General features: G+C 43.8%; 1 protein-coding gene across 1 annotated transcript in view; it reads left to right on the forward strand.

Annotated features, from left to right (window-relative positions):
- Positions 1–18,420, forward strand: part of SLC26A8 (solute carrier family 26 member 8) — a gene marked incomplete at its 3' end in the record, with an annotated part of 96,856 nt that overhangs the window by 6,827 nt on the left and 71,609 nt on the right. The window contains exons 3-4 of the mRNA XM_006148676.1: positions 9,431–9,570; positions 16,303–16,419. Of these exons, the coding sequence (XP_006148738.1) occupies positions 9,431–9,570; positions 16,303–16,419 (257 nt within the window). The remainder of the gene's footprint in view (positions 1–9,430; positions 9,571–16,302; positions 16,420–18,420) is intronic.

The raw sequence follows: 18,420 nt of genomic DNA on the forward strand, positions 1-18,420 counted from the left end.
GGGGGGTGATTTCTCGCTTTCTGTCTCTCTGTCTTTCTCTGTCTGTCTGGCAAGAGCACGTGCCCTATAGCGAAAACCTCTCCAAAAAAAAAAAAAGAAGGGACAATCCATTCTCTTCCATTTTTCCATCCTGTTGAGATTTGGAGCACACACACACACACACACACACACACACACCCTGGCATGTTTTTCAAGCCACCAAGCAGAATTTGAACCTCAGCTGGGTATGCGGAACTGGCTCCCTTAAATACTAAAAACTAAAGCCTGCAGGTGGCATGGAGGTTAAGGTGGCTGGATCCCACATGACCAGCTGCACAATTTGAGTCCTGGATGTGGTGGCCTGAAAAGCACACTTGGAGGACCAACAGATGGCATACTGGTTACATTGCTGGACTCGCATGTAGTTGACCATGGTTGGAATCTTGGACCCAGCAGCTTAAAACTCATGCCGGGCATATGTGTGTGCATACCCAAAATGGAGAAGGGATTGTAGCATGGGCATTTCCCCTGGGGAGTGGTTTCTCACTTTCTGTCTCTCTCTGTCTCTCTCTGTCTCTACAGCAAGCACACACACAAAACTCTCTAAAACAAAACCAAAACACACGCGTGGTATGTGCATGTATGCCCCAAATCTCAAGAGAATGGAAAAGAAGGGATTGCGGTGTGACCATTCCCCCAGGGAGTAATTTTACTTTTCTCTCTCTCTCTCTCTCTCTCTCTGTCTCCAGTGAGTGCATGTGCCATATAGCAAACTAAAAAAACTAAACTAAACTAAACTAAACTAAAACTAAAAATTAAACACCAGAGTGATTTTTTTAAACTGTTTCCCATTCTGGTACAATATAACACAAAATTACCTATTTTTGACTATTTTTAAGTATACAGTTCAGTGGCCTTATTGACATTCAAATTGTTGTGTAACAATTACCACTATTTCCAAGACCTCCTCGTCGCCTCAAACAGAAACTCTGTACTTGTGAAGCAATAACTCCCTCTTTTCCCCTTCCTTCTGCCCCTAGTTACCTATATTCTACTTTCTGTCCCTATGAATTTGCCTATTGTATGTATTTAAGTGGAATCGTACAATCTGTCTGTGCGCGTGTGTTTCTGGCTTATTTTACTTAGCATAATGTTTTCAGGATTCTTCCAGGGGTAGCATATATCAAGACTTCATTTCCTCCTATGGCTGAATACTCTAACATTGAATTTATATGCCACATTGTGTTTCTTCATACAGTTGTTAATGGACACTTATTTGTTTCTACCTTTTCGTGATTGTCAACAGTGATGCTATGAACAGTGACATAGGAGGGCTGTTTGAATCTGTTTGGAAGTCTTTTAGATATATATTTAGAAATGGAATTGTTGGGGCTGGCAAGTGGCGTGGTTGTTTGGAGTGCTAGACTCCCACGTGACCAACTGCGGTTTGAGTCCCAGATCTAGTAGCTTGCTTTCTCATTTTCTTCCCATTCTCTCTCTCTGGTCAAATCAAAACATGATAATAATAAATAAAATAAAAATACATACTAATTCTTTAAAGAAAGAAAGAAAAGAAATGGAAGTGTGTCATACGGTGATTCTTTGTTTAACTTTGTTCAACTTTTAATTTACCAGAGGATGGTATGTGCTCATCAGAGAGAGACAGAAAGAGAGAGAGAGAAAGTGAGAAAGTAACCACTCCCCTGGGATGGTCACCCTGCAACCCCTTTTTCTCCATTTCTCCTTTCCAAATTTTCAGTACACATGCACACAGACTTGGCATGTTTCCCAAGTCACCAGGTTCAGGACTCAAATCATGCAGTCAGCCATGTTGGATCCAGCTGCCTTAATCACCACACCGCCATCTGGTCCATTATTTAACCTTCTGAGGAGCTGCCGGACTGTCTCTATAGCAGCTGCACTCTTTTACATCCCCGCTGGAATGTTCAAAAATTTGAATTTCTCTGCATCCTCTTCAACATATGTTACTTTGTATTTTTAAAATTATAGCCATCCTGGTAAGGATGAAGTGGTAACTCATTGTAGTTTTTACTGTTTGTTCATTTTATTTTTTCGTTTTTCCCTATATAACATGCATTCCCATCAGAGAGAAAGTGAGAAGTCCCCCCCTCCCGGGGGGATGGCCATATTGCAATTGCTTTTTTTCCATTCTCTTCTCAGGATTTTGGGCATGCATGCACATGTGCCTGGTGTATTTTTCAAGCAACTGGGTCCAGGACTTGAATCATGCAGTCAGTCTACCTTAACCACCATGCCACCTGGCTGACTCCTTCTTGTGCTTTTTAGTTTTGGGTTTTGTTTTGCATTTCCCTAAAAACTAAAGATGATGAGCATCTTTTCATGAGCTTATTGATTATCTACGTATCTTCTTTGGAGAAATGTTTATAATTTTCCTTTGCCTCTTTTAAGATTAGATTGTCTTTTTGTTGTTTAGTTCTTTATATTTTCAAGATATAAAACTCTTCAGATATATGACTTGAAAATTGTTTATCCTCTTCTATAGGTTGTCTTTTGCTCTGTTGATAGAGTCTTTTGATGCACAAAAGTTTAATACTGACAAAATCCAGTTTATCTCATTGTTTTTCTTTTTTTGCCTGGGATTTTGCTGTCATGTTTTTAAAACTATTGCCAAATTCAAAATCTAGTATATTTTCTTCTAAGAATGTTGTAGTTTTAATTCTTCAGTTTAGGTGTTTGATCCGTTTTGAGTTAATTTTAATGTAAGTCAAACATCCTGCTTCATTCTTTTGCATTTGAACATTCTGTTTTCCCAGTACAGTTTGTTGAAGAGACTGTTTCCCCCTCTGAATGGACTTGGTCAATATAATTTTTAATACATATAGTGAATAGGATTATAAAGAAAAAAGGTTATATTAAAATACAGTTTTCCAGGACCAGCAGTTAGCGTAATGGCTATGTCACTGGATTGCCATGTGGTCAACCGCAGTTCAAGTCCTGGACCCAGTGGCTTAAAACTCACTCAGGGTATGTGTGCATGCGTGCCCAAGATCCCAAGAGGAGAATGAAGAAGGGATTGCGGCATGGCCATCCCCTCTGGGGGGTGATGTCTCTCTGTATCTCTCTGTCTTTCTGGTGAGCACATATGCCCTATAGCAAAAACCTCTCCAAAACGGAAAAAAAAAAAAAAAATCTAATGCCCAAAATACAGTTTTCCCAAAAATCTCAAATTATTTAAGAATGTGGACCCAATAACTACTGTAATTTCGAAGTAGTGATTAATGTAAATAAAATTTCAAGATATCTATATCAATTATAATTTAATATGAAAATGTCTTTGATTTCTACTGTTGACAAGTGAAGTTCTGTTGATTCTATTGTGGTCTGTTGTCCACATTTATAACTGAAGGAAAAACTAAATTGCAGTTAGAGGTTAGTAAAACTAAAGATTTAAGTTTTCCTACCTAGTTCACATACACCCCAAATTCTATCTACAGACTCTTAGGGACCTATAAACCTCATACAGAATCCTTCGTGGCCAAGCCACAGTGGACAAGCAGTAGGTCAGTGCTATGTAAGGCTAGGACCCCATGGGAGGCCTAGGATCAGTTTCTAGAACAACCTAGAGAGTCTGGGTGTAATGACACGTGCCTGTGGTCCTAGCTAACTGGGAGGCCAGGCAGGAGGATCACAGCATGGTGAGACCCTGTCCAAAATCCCTATCTCTGGGACCAGCTGATGCCATAATGGTTATGTTGCTGGACTCCCACATACTTGACCATGGTTTGAGTCCCAGACCTGGCGACTTAAACTTATGCCAGATGCGTGTGTGTCTGTGCCCAAGATCCCAAGAGGAGAATGGAGGAAAGGGGATTGTGGCGTGGCCATTCCCCCTGGGGAGGTGATATCTCAGTTTCTGTCTCTCCATCTTTCTCTGTTTTTCTGGCAATCACACACACCTTATAGCAAAAATTTCTCTATTAAAAAAATCCTTATCTTTCTGTCTCTCTCACTTTTGCTTTCTTTTCCTCTCATTTAAAAAAAAAAAAAATCCTTGTGACCTCCATTATTACACTAGCCCTAATTACTCAAGTTGGCCTCACTCATAGTCTGGGTTTATGAGCCCTCTCATCCCCCGGGTTCTCATCTACAATTGGGGTGTGTTGTGGCACGTCAGGAAGGCCTCACTGTTCCAGATGCCCCCTTCTCTCAGACCGTCTTCTTCCTCCATGTCCTGCCTTTGGTTAGTTGTGGCTTTGGATATCTCTCCAGAATCCTACGTTATCATTTTTATTTCCTGTGTTCCAGGAGAGGACAGGGGATATATGTGAGAGAGGGCCCATGGGGACCCCATCGACATTGCTCATTATAAAATGACAGCCTTTTCCTAACTTTACCCTCATTATAGACAAGTTCTACCAAAGACATTTCAAATGACCTGCACTAGCCCTGGCCATCTGGATGCTTGAATCTGACCATTCCGCCTCCCACAGCCTTTTATAACATTTCCTATTCTCTGTTTCTAAAACATACAGTTATCTCCACTTCTGCATTTTAAACAGAAAGATAACACACCACATTAAGTTAAGAGCATGATTCTGGGGGCCAGGAAGTGGTGGAACAGGATGCTCTGAGGCAATCCCCCATGGGAAGGTGGCCATTCGGATCCAGAGATGTTGCTAAATAAGGTGGGCACGTGCTAGCCCATGGTCTGGGGTAGAGGAAGCTGGGGGTGGGTCACAATGTCCAGACCCTGTTGGGGTGCACTGTCTCTATCTGTCTCTCTCACTCATGGAAAAAATAAATAAATAAAACTCTAGAAAAAAAAAAAAAAGGCCTGATTCTGAAGCCAGGCTGCCGGGTTTTGAACCCCAGTTCTGCTACATCCCAGCTGTGCGTCCTGAGGTAAGCTATCCAACTGTGCTAGCCTCAGTTTCCTCATCTGTAAATGGACATGATAATATCATCTGCTTCATTGAGTGGTTGTTGAGTATTTAAAAAGTATTTGTAAAGTACATAGGAAATATGGGACCAGCAGACAGCATGATGGTTACGTCGCTGGAGGCCCATGTAGTTAACTGCTATTCAAGTCCTGGACCCAGGGACTTGAAACTCACGCTGGGCATGTGTTCGTGTGTGCCCAGATCCCGAGAGGAGAATGGAGGAGAAGGGATTGCGGCGTGGCCATTCCCCCAGGGCATAATTTCTCGCTTTCTGTCTCTCTGTCTTTCTCTTGTCTTTCCAGTGAGCGCACACGCCCTATAGCAAAAACCTCTCTTAAAAAAAAAGTAACGTTCAGGAACCAGCAGTTAGTGCAATGGCTATGTCGCTGGACTCTCACGTAGTCGACCGTGGTTCGCATCCTGGACCCGGTGGCTTAAAACTCACGCCGGGCGCGTGTGCGTGCGTGCCCAAGATCCCGAGAGGAGAATGGAGGAGAAGGGATTGCGGCGTGACCATCCCCCCTGGGGGTGATTTCTCGCTTTCTGTCTCTATGTCTCTCTCTGTCTGTCTGGGGAGCACACGCGCCCTATAGTGAAAACCTCTCAAAAAAAAAAAAAAAAGTAACGTTCATAGGAAATAGAATTAGATAACTGGATGGCTTTTTTTTTTTTAATCTTTAAAAATAAAATAATCTCTTAACGCCATCTCTTCCACTGTGCAGAAGACTCCTTATCCCTTTCTTCATTTCCTTCCTCTTAGTTAGCAACTGCGAGTACTCCCTTTCTTACTAAACTCTCCCCTTTGCTTTCAACATCAATTCTAAGATCCCTTCAAAAAACTCCTTAACGAAAATCCAGACTCATGTCCAAATACTTATGCTATCCCTCCATGAGCTTCGACTTCTAGTTCTCTCTCTCCTTGATTCGTTTCACTCTTAGATCCTCACCGTCCCATGTTCGTTTTATCTCTCACCGTATGCCAAAGAGCTGCAATGACTCTGTTTGAGGTAGCCAGTCTTCCATCGTGTGGCACTGGGCCAGGCGAAGGAACAAACTGTCCCAGGGCCAAGTTCTACTCTTCCCTGTGGAAGGGCGTGAATAAAGAGAGCACACTTTGAGCACCTGCCTCACACCCAGGGACTCTCCTAAGAACAGCCATGCGATGTTTACTCCACGCCAATGATATTGCTCCTGGCTCCTGAACGGAATTTAACAGCTGTCCCTAGGAACCGCGAAGGTAGCAGAGTGGATAGAACAATAAACCAGGAATCCGAAGACCTGGTCATACTCACTGCTACGACCTTGGCAAAGTCGCTGATGCTTACTAGGCCTTACTTACCTCAGGGACAGCGATGCTCACAGATGCAAGAGTCAAACATGTAAAATCACTTCTTCCTGAGCACAGATTGTGGCCCTGCATGGACCATGTTATTACAGTCCAATCTCAATTATCTTGCATAGCTCATACATGAAAAATGCTCATGTTCTTCGCTTTCAGGTCATGCTAAAATGAAGATAACAAAAAGCATTTTTAAACCAAATTAGGGGCTGGTCCTGTAGCCAAGTGGTTAAGGAAGTCAGATCCACATGGCAGACCACCGTTGGAATTCTGGCCATGCGGGCTTGAAAAACACATCTGGTGCTTATTTATGCATACCCCAAATGCCGACAGGATAGAGAAATGAAGGCTAAGGTATTACGGTGTGATCATACCCCACTGGGGAATGCTTTCTCCTTCTCCCTCTCTATCTTTCCCTTGCAATTAAAAAAAATAAAAATAAGAGTCAGCAGGTGGCATGGTGGTTAAGGGCACTGGATTCCCACATGGCTGGCCACGGTTAGAACCCCAGACCCGGTGACTTGCTTTCTCACTTTCCTTCTTTCTCTCTCTGTCACTCTCTGGTCAAATTAAAAGAAAGGAAGAAAGAAAAAAATATTAATTCTTTTTTTAAGAGTTTTTTGGTTGTTGTTGTTTTGTTTGTTTGTTTGTTTGCTTTTGCTATAGGGTGTGTGCGCTCGCCAGCAAGACAGAGAGAGACAGAGAGACAGAAAGCGAGAAATCACCCCCCAGGGGGAATGGCCACACCACAATCCCTTCTCCTACATTCTCCTCTTGGGATCTTGGGCACACATGCACACGCACCTGGTGTGAGTTTTAAGCCACCAGGTCTGGGACTCAAACCGCAGTTGACTACATGGGAGTCCAGTGACGTAGACATTACACCAACTGCTGGCCCTGAAAAAATAATTCTTAAAAAATAAATAAATAAAACCAGATTGGTTTACTGATTAATGATTGATTTTGAGTTTCTGCTGGAGATGGTCTAAAGGTTTAAGACAGTTTTTCTCCATCTCTGCATCATTGGCACTTTGCACCCTCAATTTTTTTTTTTTTTTTGTACAGAGCCATCTTGTGCACTATAGGGTGTCTAGCAGCATCCCTGACCTCTTCCCACTAGGTAGCAGTTGTGAGAATCAAAAATGTCTCCAGATATTGCCGAATGTCCTTAGGAAACAAAACTGCTCCTGGCTGAGAGTGACTGGATTAAAGGGTAATAAAGACCTGGTAGTTGTTGTTGTTTCACCATAGCATGCAGGTGCTCACAGGAGAGAGACAGAAACAGAGAGAGGGAAAGTGAGAAAACAGCCCCGGGAGGATGGCCACACTGCAATCCCTTCTCCTCCATTCTCCTTTCAGGATTTTGGGCCTGCACACATTTGTGTCCAGGGTGATTTTCAAGCCACTTAGTCTGGGACTTGAACCATGCTTGGCCATGTGTTAGTCCTGTGCCTTCACCATCACATTGCCTGCTGGTTCAATAAAGACTTATTTTATAAAGACTTTTGTTTATATAGCTAACTACTGAAGCACAGGACTTCATGTTCTACGTATGTGTATGTGTATGTATACACACACACACACACACACACATATATATATATTTCAAATAGAGGTGTTTTTGCTATAGAGTACATGCGCTCATGGAGAGATAGAAAGACAGAAAGCAAGAAATCACTCCCAGGGGGGATGGCCACACTGAAATCCCTTCTCCTCTAGGGATCCTGGGCACACTTGCACACGTGCCTAGTGTGAATTTTAAGCCACTGGGTCCAGGACTCAAAGTGCAGTCAACTACATGGGAGTTCAGCAACATAACCATTATACCATCTGCTGGTCCCCATGTTCTATATTTTCTAGAAATTTCTATATACCACATGCCAAAGCCAGACAAAGTTCATGTTTAGTAAAAATTTTGGTGCCTGGGAGTGATGCGTGTGTGTTAACTGCCCCAGCTGCCCGTCAGCGAACATCTCAAAGTTCTCATCAAGAGAGAGCACTAGCAGTCCCCTTTCTGCTGGAAAATTGTTCTTTCCAAACAACTTATAAAATACAGAACTGCTTTTATACTGGGCAGATAGTTTTCGCCATATATGTAACACCTGGGTTCTCAACTTGAGTTGATTTTTGGTCTCCCAGGGTACACTTGGCAACGTCTGGAGACATTTCCGGTTGTCACACTGGAGAAGGTAGCGCTACTGACACCTAGTGGGTAGAGACCAGGGGTGCTGCTGCACGTTCAACAGTGGCCAGGACAGCCCCCCAACAAAGAAGGGTCTGGCCCCATATGTCAAAATGTCAACACTACGGATGAGAAACTGTTACGTGGGAAAAAGATTATGCATTGTGACTTTTTTTTTCAATGAGAGAGAGGAGAGAAAGCATGGGAGGGAGGTGAGAAAGAAAGAGATTTTGTTTCTTTCCTTTATTTTTAGTGGTTTTTGTTTGTTTGTTTTTGCTGCAGAGCACATGTACTCACTGGAGAGAAACAGAAACAGAGCAAGGGAGAGTGAGAAATCACCTCCCTGGGGTGCACAAGTATGCCTCAAGCCCTTCTCCATTCTCCTCTCAGGATTTTGGGCACACATGCACATGTGCTCAGCGTGATTTTCTTGTTTTGAGAGAGAGAGGATTTTGCTATAGGGGCTGTCCGTTCACTGGAGACAAAGAGAGAGAGAGGCAGAAAGTAAGAAATCACCCACCAGGACGATGGCCACACTGCAATCCCTTCTCCTCCATCTCCTCTTGGGATGTTGGGCACACACACACATACACACACACCCAGTGTGTTTTGAGCCACTGGGCCCGGGACTGGAACCATAGTCAACATGGGAGTCCAGTATGTTAACCACTATGCCACCTTCTGGCCCTTCTTGATTTTCAAGTCACCGGATCTAGAACTTGAACCATGGTTAGTCATGTGGGAGTCTAGGGCCACCTGCTGGCCCCCCAAAATAGATATTTTTAACAAGGTCTTGTCCTTGAGCTCCTCCACGCCAGCCTCCTGATTAGCTAGGATTATAGGCAGGTGCTTCGTGCCCAACCTGTTCTGAGACCCAAACCCGGGCCTCTGGTGCGGCCCCAGCCTTGCACATCACTGCCGTACCTCTCACACCACACTGCCTTCTCTCGCCTACGTGGCCTTTTTCTTTAAAGAACCTAATCAAGTCTCTGCTCTTCTCTCTCACAGCTGCTCATGGCACAGGTTCCTAAAATGCATGCTCACCGTCTTTCCCTTCCTACAATGGATATGTTTGTATCGATTCAAGGACTGGCTTCTTGGAGACTTACTTGCTGGTCTAAGTGTAGGCCTTCTGCAAGTTCCTCAAGGTAAGGCAGAAATGAAGCCTTTGCATCTAAAGACGATGTATTGGACCGGGTGCACTTAGCCTGGGTAAACGGTTACTATGCCAGATAAACGGAAAAAATGTGAATGTCATTTGCATCATTACCATGTGTTCCCTTATTAACTGTCAGCTTTCTAATCCGTCCCAGTGGATTCCAAAAGATTTTGTTTAGTTTATACTCCTGGATACTTTCCGGAGTATTTTGCAACACCCACTGCTGGTAATTGCTTGTTTAACTAGTGATCTCATACTCTACTGCAGTAGATCCACTTGGCACTAGCTGTACTCAGGAAGGTGAAGGGTAGGAAACAGCATGCCAGCGTCGCTCCAGCCGGAGACACAGCAGAGCTTACGCTTTGGTTTTCCAACCAGCAGTTCAGATATAAGACAGCACGATCCCACAGGAGGGAGCAGGAGCTGCTTGGAAATAGGAGCCGGGCACTCTTGCAACAGTCCCGTAAGTGTTACAAGAATGACTGTTACAAGAATCGCTGGGCTCAGAGAAGTCCAAACTGAGGGCTTCCTTCCAGATATTTATCTTTCATTCCCAAGCCTCTTGGTTCAGATGAAATGTACTAATTAGGCTCACTTTTTCCCATCAGCAATGCTGCCTGGTAACAGAGCTGACATTCCATGTGATTTCCAAAGAAACAGAGAATGTTAACGCAAGGTTGATTTTGTTCATAGAAAACAGAGAAAGGGTTTTCATTATTCCTCTATTCACAGTAATTCGCCATTCCCAGATGGTCTTTTTATTTATTTATTTATTTATTTTAGATTTTGCCATAGGGCACGTGCACTCACAAGAGAGAGACGGAGAGAGGAAAGTGAGAAATCACCCCCCAAGGGAAATGGTCCCACCGCAATCCCTTCTTTATCCTTCCCTCAGGATTTGGGGCACACATACATGCCTGGTGTGATTTTTCAACAGGTTTGGGACTCAAATTGTGGTCAGCCATGTGGGAATCCAGCACCTGAACTACCGTAACACCTGCTGGCCCCCAGTTCTGTGAATTTTAACACTTGTACTAAGGTTCTTCAAAAGGTTCATGGAAATGCATATAAAAAAAAAAAAACTACACTGCGTTTCGATTCTTTTTGCACCAAAATAAACTCATACTTTAACTCCATTTTTTAAAAATAATTATTTTATTTAACTTTATTTATTTTACTTTGACCAGAGGGAGAGAGAGAGGAATGGTGAGAAAGCAAGCTGCCAGGTCTGGAACTCAAACCATGGTCAACCATGTGGGAGTCCAGCGCCCTTAACCACCATACCACTTGGCAACCCCCTTTAATTCCATTTTATCACAAACTTGTTGAAGTCCCCACATAGTTGACCATGGTTCGAGTTCTGGACCTGGCAGCTTAAAACTCATGCTGGGCACATGTGCATACCCAAAATTCAGAGAGGAAAATGGAGAAAAAATTGGTGATTTCCTACATTTTTATTCCTTTTTTTTTTTTTTTTTTTAGGGGGAGTGGTTTTTTGCTTTAGGGGGGGGGAGAGAGGTTTTTGCTATAGGGCGTGGACACTCACCAGAAAGAGAGAGACAGAGAGACAGAAAGCAAGAAATCACCCCCAAGTGGGGATGGCCATGCCACAATCCTTTCTCCTCCATTCTCCTCTCGGGATCTTGGGCACACACGAGCCCGGCATGAGTTTATGCCACCAGGTCCAGGACACAAACTGTGGTCGACTACGTGGGAGTCCAGCGACATAGCCATTACATCAACTGCTGGTTCCAGATTAACCAATTTTTAAAATATTGAACCAGTCTTGCATTTGCAGAATAAAGTGGCACCTTTTAAAATTCACAGCGAGGTACTCTATGTTCTAGTAGAACTATTGCAAAAAACTTTCCATGCGGAAACCAAAATGATCCATTTGGATGAATATAGTCACTTTATTTGTATGAATAAACTCTCTAGAGCATTCCTGTGGTACCGCAATAAGAGAACTGAACTTTTGGCCCTGATTCTTCAACAGTGAGAGCCCTCCTGTCTCCTCTCTGTCTTTTAGTTATGACCAAAGATAGAGAGTACCCCACTGCTAAATTACTGAGTCACCCCTCAGTTATGGGCTCCAGCTGTCTTAACCAGCCTGCCACCTGCTGGTTGAAGCCTGATACCTATTTTAATGTATTTTCTATATGTATGTTACGTGTCACATTAAAAGTGGGGATTACTGAATTCATCACCAAAACCATTATTAAACTAACTACCAAAAAGATAGACCCCGTGGTATTGCAGCGATAAACAGGATCAACTGAACAGAACAGAGAGTCACACAGACATGAAATCATGTAACTTACCAGATTTGTCACTACAGAGAGAAGGTTTTTGTTCATGTGTTTGTTTTAAATTTTTGCTATAAGGTGTGTGCACTCACCAGAAAGAGACAGAGACAGAGAGAGAGGGAAAGTGAGAAATCATCCCCCAGAGGGTATGGTCACACAATTCCTTCTCCTTCAGTTTCCTCTTGGGATTTTGGGCATGCACACACACAGAGCTAGTGTGATTTTCAAGCCGGGTCCAGGACTCGAACCAAGGAGTCAACTATGTAGAATCCAGTCAGTGCCTTAACCTCCATGCAATCTGTTGGTCCTAAAGTCATTAAGATTTTGGGGGGGAATAATTTAAAAGAATATCTTCATGATCTTAAGGTAGAAAAGAACTTGTTTGTTTTTAAGAGGTTTTTGTCATAGGGAGGCAGAGAGAGACAGGGACAGTGAGAGGGAAAGTGAGAAATCATCCCCCCGTGGAGATGTTCATGCCGCAATCCCTTCTCCTCCATTCTCCTCCTGGATCTTGGGAATGCATCCACATGTGCCTGGCATGAGTTTCAAACCACCAGGTCCAAAACTTGAACCACCACTGGTGAGAGTCCAGCAATATAACCACTATGCCATCCGCTGACTGTGAAAAAAACTTCTTAAACAAGACCAAAAAAAAAAAAAAAAAAAAAAGAAAGAAAAAGAAAAGAAAAAGGAAAATCACAAAGGAAAAGATGGATAAATTGAACTAAGTAAAATTTAAGAACTGTCCATTCGAAATGCTATAATGACTAAAAAGCAAATCACAGAATGGGAGAAGATATTTGCAACACATAGACACAACAAATTATTTATAATACATATACTCCCACAAATCCACAAAGAAACAACTAGATAAGGGTGCTCAGCATGATCAGTAATTAATAAAGTAGATATCTAAGCTAAAATGAGTTACCACCATACACACTAAAATTAAAAATCTGACTATATTATGTTCTAGGATCGATGTGATGGTGAAAATTATCATACATTGCTGGGGAGAGTATAAATTATATAATCATTTGGAAAATAGTTTGGTATTATCTAGTAAAAGTCCCAGCATTTATAATTCAGGGCCGATTATCTCAAGGAACTTGTACATTTGTGCACTGGGAGACATGTACAAGAATATCCATAGTGGTGAGACCAGCAGTTAGCGTAATGGCTATGTTGCTGGACTCCGACATAGTCGACCGTGGTTCGAGTCCTGGACCCAGTTGCTTAAACTCTCACCGGGTATGTGTGCGTGCGTGCCCAAGATCCCGAGAGGAGAATGGAGAAGGGATTGCAGCGTGGCCACCCCCTGGGGGGTGATTTCTTTCTCTCTCTCTCTCTCTCTCTCTGTCTGTCTCTCTGTCTAACGAGCGCATGCGCCCTATAGCCAAAAAAAGAAAAAAAAACCTGTTCAAAAAAAAAAAAAAGAATATCCATTGTGGTATTGTTCAAAACAGCCTCAAACTGGAAACAAACACAAGCCATTGGCAACCCTAGAGACAAAGACAAAGGGGAAATAAGCACCCTGGATCCTGATGTTTTAGTTTTGGTTCCAGTCTCTGATGAGGCCCAACTACCCCTGTACCCTTTAAATACATTTCCTATTGCTCAAGTGGATCTGAGCAGCTCTCTGTCTCTTGCAATCAGTAGAGCCTTGTCTAAGGAAAAACATGTGGAAGGGGAACCTATATCCTGCAAGAAGCTTAGAGAGAGAGCAACCAATGGAGGGCAACATTTGGGCCCTGGTTTAAATACACAGATTGTAAAATAAAGCACAATATGGAATAGCAAATAATAATTTTTTAGAGGTTTTTGCTATAGGGCGCGTGCATTCGCCAGACAGAGACAGAGACAGAAAGCGAGAAATCAACCCCCCAGGGGGGCTGACCACGCCGCAATCCCTTCTCCTCCATTTTCCTCTCGGGATCTTGGGCACTCATGCACACACGCCCGGCGTGAGTTTTAAGCCACCGGGTCCGGGACGCGAACCACGGTCAACTACGTAGGAGTCCAGCGATATAGCCATTATACTAACTGCTGGTCCTGCAAATAATAATTTTTTAAAGATCATCTCAAAGGACCACTAGATGGTGTAATGGTTACATCGCTGGACTCCTATGTAGTCAACCATGGTTCGAGTCCCAGATCTGGTGGCTTAAAACTCAAGCCAGGCTCATGGGCATGCGTGCCCAAGATCCTGAGAGGAGAATGGAGGAGAAGGGATGCAGCATCCCCCCTGGGGGGTGATTTCTATCTCTGTATCTCCAATGAGCATACACGCCCTATAGCAAAAATCTCTAAAAAACAAAACAAAACAAAACACATCATCTTAAAAACTGCCATACCTCTGGCTGTAGGTCTTTAATGAGGTTTAGCCAAGCTGTTGGTCATCTGGCACTCTACTGAGGTGAGAGAATCTGCTCCCAGGCTCACTCATGTAGCTATTGACAGAACTCAGAAGATCCACTTCTGACCACGCTCATGTGTTGATTAGCAGGCCTGGGCTCCTCCTCACATGGGCCTCTTGATAGGCTGCTTGAGTGTCTCAAGGCACGGGCAAGACCAGCCGCCTGTGGGGGCCCCATGCAAAATGAAAATACAGGACCCTAGGTTAAAAATCATTCAGAATTTCAAGACAGTGGCAGCAAAGCTCTTAATCCCAATGGGAGAAGGGAACCCTTCTAAGCCCAAGGCTCTGTGTGACGACATAGTCACACACCTTTGACACCAACTCTAGCAGCTAGCGTCCTGAATGAGAGAGATGGCCCGAGGGCAATCAAGATGGAAGCCACTATGTTTTTGTAATCTAACCTCAGAGGGAACGACCTCTCATTTTCTGATGTGTTCTATTCGTTAAGAACAAGCGACTAGGGACCAGCAGGTGGCATGGCGGTTAAGGTGCTGGACACTCCCATATGGCTAACCACGGTTCAAGTCCTGGACCTGGCAGTTTGCTTTCTCACTGTCTCTTTCTCTCTCTGTCTCTCTCTGGTTAAATTAAAATAAATGAATGAATAAATTTTAAAATTAAATAAAGTAATTACAAAAAAAATCTTTAAAAAAAAAGAAGAAGAAGAAAAAAAAAAGAACAAGTGACTAAGCCCACCCCACACTTAAGGCAGAGGAAATCAGGCAAGAGCGAGAATATCAATCGGCCATTGCAAATCATCTTAGAGTCCCTCTACAACAGCCATTTCTGGGATAATCTGGAAAATGTGAACACCGAGTGCATAACGGTGGTATCGTACTGAAATTTAAAGTGTCATTTGTTTAGCGATTCATACTGCAGTCTACAGATAGAGTAACGTCGTATCATGGGTTTGCTTCTAAATAAAATCGGGTGGGTTAGGAAAGGGGACATAGAAGAAGTGAGATTGGCCATGGTTTGACCACTGTTGAACTGGATGATGGTACTCATTACGCTCTATTTTTGTATGAGTTTGAAATTTTCCATTAAACAAGAAAGCCTTTATTGTCTAAAATAGTAAACTAGCTCATTGGACTGAAAACGGAACTTTGATGAGTATGTTGGTTTAAGCAGGAGGTGTGAGCTTGAAACATCGAAAGAATAACCGCATGCATGTTAATTCATCAGCTTCAAAATTTCCAAATTTGGGGCCAGCAGATGGCACAGCAGTTACATCGCTGGACTCCCACATGGCCAACCGCGGTGCGAGTCTCGGACCTGGTGGCTTCAAAATCACACTGGTCCTGTGTGCATGCGTGCTCAAGGTCCCAGGAGGAGCAATGGAGAAGGGACTGTGGCGTGGCCATCCCCCCCGGGGAATGTTTTCTCGTGTTCCCTCTCATTGTCTCTGTCTCTCTTTCTGGTGAGTGCAAAAACTCTCAAGGGGAAAAAAAAAAAAAAAAAAAAACCTCTTTAAAAAAATTTCCAAATTCTAAGTGTTGAAGAGGGAGCAGAAGGGAGCGATTGGAGGGTGGACTGACACATGGGAGAGAGACGACACGTAGCCACTGAATCAAGTCAGCGAGCGTGATTCTTGCTTTGCTCTCCAGCTTATCCTCAGCCCTGGAGGATTCCAAGGGTCTTCTTGTGTTAGACTAGGGGTGGGGGTGAGGTTGCTTCTCAGCCATTGCAATGTGGGGTTTTATGGCAGTGGGGTTTGCTCTCCGTGTTCAGCCTTAAGGTCTTGCACTGAAAGATGTTTTAGCCTATGATGCGGAATTGAGGTGGGAAAGCATGTGGTTAAACAGGAAGAGAATCTCAGAATGAAAGGAGAAAGAAAACGCTCCAATGAAGGGTTCCGTGTCGAGGCATACTCGTATCTCACTTAGTCAGCTGTGCGCGTGATCGTCCCCACTCTAAATAGCCTTGACAGTTTTTACTTCAGGTCACTTTTAAAAGCCAAGCTCCCTTTTCTTACTTAAAGTATCTTGCTTTCCAGGCCTGACATTTAGTTTGCTGGCAAGGCAACTGATTCCTCCTCTCAATGTCGCTTATGCAGCTTTCTGCTCGTCAGTCATTTACGTCATATTTGGATCATGTCATCAAATGTCAATTGGTGAGTTCAGTTCGGGAACCACAGGCTCCAGTGGGTGAAGTTTCCACCTCAATCTTTTTTTTTTTTTGCCAAGGAGCCTAACTTAAAGCAACCCTTAAGACAGAAGGAAGGGACAGACATTGCAGACATGGTATCCATACCGTTCGTATTCAGATTTAGAAAGAAATGCTTCTCCTAGTGTGTCATGATTAACATCGCTACTAGAAGACCAGGCCAACAAGACATTTCCCAAGAGAATGAAAGGGCACAGGTACTTTCTTTAGCAAAATTGCCACACGTTGGAATCTAACTGCCTTACACTCAGAAGACCCGGGAGTGGTTTATACCAATGGTCCTAGAACTGATGTATCTTTCAGCTGGACCCACAATAACCAACTCTATCGGGCTGATTTATAATGCAGCATGTCAATATATTCATTTGCAATGAGAAAATGTTGTCATAGTCATCAAAACCCTCAAGTCCACAAGGCAAGCAGTTTCTTACCCTACCATCTCTTCATTTATAATGAACAATGACTGTGGTGGGTCCGCAGATGGTATAGTGGTTATGTCACTGGACTCCCACATGGTCGACCACAGTTTGATTCCAGAACCCGGTGGCTTAAAACTCAAGCCGGGTGCGTGGGCATGCATGGCCAAGATCCCCAGAAGAGAATGGAGGAGAAGGGATTGCAGTGTCCCTCCTGGGGGGGTGATTTCTCACATTCCCTCTCGTTGTCTCTGTTTCTCTCGGGTGAGCACCGTGGGAGTAAGCAGACTAGCTCAAGGTAATACAATCAAGCACCTTCACTTCCCTCAGGTGAACCAACATAAGAATCAAATCACGAAATGCTCAACAGGCTTAGAAGGACACGGCCAGCATCCAGTCAGTAAAGTGCCTGTTCCCAGGCTTCCCCAGTGCACAGCTGAACAAGCCAGCTCTGACTGGTCCATCGACATCGCCTTTCCCCAGATGCGCCTGTGTGTTCAGTCTGGTTCCCCTTCCAACCCTCTAGATGTGGAGCCTGCTTCAAGGGCCGTATCGCATGTCTTTACTCAAACCCACTACGTGTGATTTTACACTTGAACACCAAGAGGACAATTTTATTCCCATATTTCCAAGTTTCTGGGGCACCACACACTCTTTTCCATATAATTACTTCCTAATAATAAGGGCTGGGGGAGCTTTGTTTCTGTTAGCTAACTTTAAAGGTACGGGTTGTTTTTGCTTCTGAATGTGCGTATGCCAACATGAGGGTTAAATGTCTGAAGCACATTTAGCTCATAGCACATCCTTCGGGAGTGCTGGGTATCCTTTTCTTCCTGCTATTACTGAGTAACTGTATTTTCTCGCAGCCCGTCTCCCCCTTAACCTTCTCCAAGCGAGGGCACAGTGGCTGAGCCTGATGCCCCCTCCGATCGATTTCTTTTTGAAATTGGACACGGAGTACTTGGACCACCGAATCTCCATTCCACAAGCTGGGCACGGAGTACGGTGCCACAGGGCCTCTTCCTTGCTCTTTCTGCACAGTGGTCGAATAAGAAAAGTTCTTCAGGGGACCAGCAGTTGGCGTAATGGCTATGTCACTGGACTCCCATGTAGTTGACCATGGTTCGAGTCCCGGACCCGGTGGCTTAAACTCATGCCAGGCATGTGTGCGTGTGTGCCCAAGATACTAAGAGGACAATGGAGGAGAAGGGATTGCGGCGTGGCCATCCCCCCGGGAGGTGAGTTCTCACTCTCTGTCTCTCTGTCTCTCTCTGTCTGGCGAGTGCACGCGCCCTATAGCAAAAACCTCTCCAAAAAAAGAAAGAAAAGTTCTTCAGATCAAAATCAAACCATGCCAGGGCCAAAAGGTAGCATGGTGGTTAAGGGTGTTGGACTCCTACATGGCCAACCATGGTTCAAGTCCAGTACCTGGTGGCTTGCTTTTTCACTTTCTCTCTCTCTTTCTTTCTTTCTTTCTTTCTTTCTTTCTTTCTTTCTCTCTCTCTCTCTCTCTCTCTCTCTCTCTCTCTCTC

The sequence above is a fragment of the Tupaia chinensis genome, unplaced genomic scaffold, assembly GCF_000334495.1.
Source record: "Tupaia chinensis unplaced genomic scaffold, TupChi_1.0 Scaffold000238_1, whole genome shotgun sequence".
NCBI lineage: Eukaryota > Metazoa > Chordata > Mammalia > Scandentia > Tupaiidae > Tupaia > Tupaia belangeri.